Raw genomic sequence first — 2,479 nt, 5'->3', positions numbered from 1 at the left:
CTTACCAACAACAAAAATATTATTCTTCAGTTTGGTTTTACAAAAACAAATTTTTGGTTTTGTTCTTCGAAAATAAATTCAGGAAGTTTGCTTTGGAAGAATTGTTGGGTGGAAAAATGATCAGCTCTGTAAACCTTCACCCAAATTACAGCAAAAGTAAAAAAGAGTTTGCTTTAGTAAGAGTTAAATATATAAAATAGTAAAAGTTAAAGTAGAAAAGTGAGCATTTTTCCCCTCTCTCTCTCTTTTTTAAATTTTGTATTGTGAATTATGTAATAGTGTACATGGGAGAACATGAGCATTTTTAATATAATAAAATGTGACCATTTTATTAAATGAAAACATGTAAACATTATAAATATGTAATAAGTCTGAAGGAATTAATAAACATAAATAATAAATATATAGATAAATAAATAACTAGAGCAGTCATATCCTAAAGACTGATGTTCCTGGAGCTGACTATTTTTAACATGCACTTGCTTAATACTACTGACAAAGTAATTGCTGAATTCAGTTCAATACATTCTGGGAATAAATGCAGAAAGAGTCTTTGAAATGACCAAACATGCATGCAGGTGTGATATTATTGCATATCAGTCAAAGTTGAGTTAAGATGAACCCAGGTCTCCATCCTTTCTTCCTAATCTCTGTTGCAAGTTTGCTGATAAGGAGAAGGATCTCCTGATTTCCACTCTGACAACTTCCCAGGCACAGTCACTGTATTCCTTCTCTTTCAGATAGAGACGGATTCCCCAGAAGTACCTCTTCACAGCCAGTACAGGGCCCTGAATGGCCAGGGCAGATTCATCCTCCCCCATTGCCTGTATCAAACACGTCTCCAGGTCATCCACCTGTCGATAGAGTCCACTGTGGAGTTGGTCCAGGAGGGTCGTGTTCCAAGCAGCAGAGGCACCCTCTGTGTGGAAGAGGTTGAAGATCTGCTGGAGCATCTCATGGAGGACAGAGATGGTCTGGATCTTCTGCAGCTGACTGCCGTCCACCATCTCCTGAGGGATTCTGAAGTCCTTTCTGTCCTTCAGACAGAAGAAAGGGGAGAGTCTCCTCATTTGGCCCAGAGCCACAAAGGTCTTCCTACTAGCCAGGATGTGGTTCAGAAAGAGATCACAGCCCAGAGATTGAACAGGGATGTAGGTGAAGACCACCAGAGCTGTCAGTAGAGAGAGCAGAAGGGCCATTGGGAGAACTGAAGATGCTGCTGGTCTGGCTGAACTGGATGTCTGGTTCAACCTTGGATCGTAGGTTCTGTGAAGACATTCTTTCAATCATGGCTCTTATATAGGGAACACAATTGTTTCATTTTCTGAACATTCATTTTCTAAATGTTTTACTTCCATTTTTTGTTTTCATTTGCATAGTTCCCATATGGCCTGAGAAGATGTCATTAAGTTAAACGTGTAATTTTTGCAATACTAGTTTGCTCAATAAATGCAGAAGTTGTAATCCAAGTGAATATTTATCAGTGAAATGATATCAGTGAATGATAATCTCCAACTATTCTCTTCTTTCTAGAATGCATTCTAGTCTTGTTTTTCATCATCAGGCTAGCACCAAAATAGGGAAGTGAAAATGGAAATGTGAAAGTTCTGTATCATTACTTTTCATAGTTTACAATACATCATACTCTTCCTTCCACATTTAACTTTCTCAGAAAGCTGCATTGCCTTTGGAGCCACTGAGGCAAAAGGAAAACAAATGTAGATCTGAATATGATGAAAGCCAAAGAAGGAAAGTGACTATTGTGTAAGAGCACCTTAAGATGGAGACACCAGGCGTGACTGAATAACTGCCACCACAACACCAACACCACCCTACCCCTTGAATAAACAAAAGTATCCAGGCTTTCTGAAAAAAAAGAAAGAAAGGAAGCCTGTGCCATTGAGTCCATTTTGACTCCTAATGGCCCTATAGGACAGAATACAATTGCCCTATATGGTTTCCATGGCTGCAAATCTTCCCAGGAGCAGACTGACACATCTTTCTCCCTTAAAGCCAAGTGTTTCACAACTAGAGCACCAGGGTTCCTTTCATGCATAAGACTATGATAAAATTGTTTCGCTCTCAGAATTAACACGTGTCTTGCTAGTGGGAATGTCCCACCTCAGAAGGTTCTGGATGGGACTTAGGGTTACATGTAAGGTCCTACACTCTGCAAAGTCTTTGCAAGAGGCCAATTTCACTGGGAAAATTTCCAGAACCCCTTTTAGGTTTTCCAATCAGTTATAGGCTGAAGACAGGCTTACAAATTTTCTGTAATCATGTTTCCCAACAATCATTTCTATCCCACTCAAGTGCCTATTTTACAATAGTAGGCAAGGGAAGCCAATGTTCATAAGACAGTCAAGCATTTTCATATTATTTCCCCTCTTCAAACTATGCCTTGAACCCTGTTGTTCCTAGGTTGAGCATGCATCACTTAGGCCATGCTAACCTGTCTCAGTGTTCCCCTACCTATCTT

At 39.5% G+C, this 2,479-nt stretch overlaps 1 protein-coding gene across 1 annotated transcript; it reads right to left on the bottom strand.

Moving 5' to 3' along the window:
* Nucleotides 1-611: 611 nt before the first annotated feature.
* On the bottom strand, nucleotides 612-1,199 carry LOC102830476 (interferon omega-1-like). Its single transcript, XM_006864460.1, has one exon. The coding sequence runs from the start codon at nucleotides 1,197-1,199 to the stop codon at nucleotides 612-614; it is 588 nt and encodes a 195-aa protein (XP_006864522.1).
* Nucleotides 1,200-2,479: the final 1,280 nt, after the last annotated feature.

This window comes from Chrysochloris asiatica, unplaced genomic scaffold, assembly GCF_000296735.1.
Source record: "Chrysochloris asiatica unplaced genomic scaffold, ChrAsi1.0 scaffold00065, whole genome shotgun sequence".
NCBI lineage: Eukaryota > Metazoa > Chordata > Mammalia > Afrosoricida > Chrysochloridae > Chrysochloris > Chrysochloris asiatica.
The sequence above is the reverse complement of the archived record's forward strand: the minus strand, read 5'-3'. Positions and strand labels throughout refer to the sequence as shown.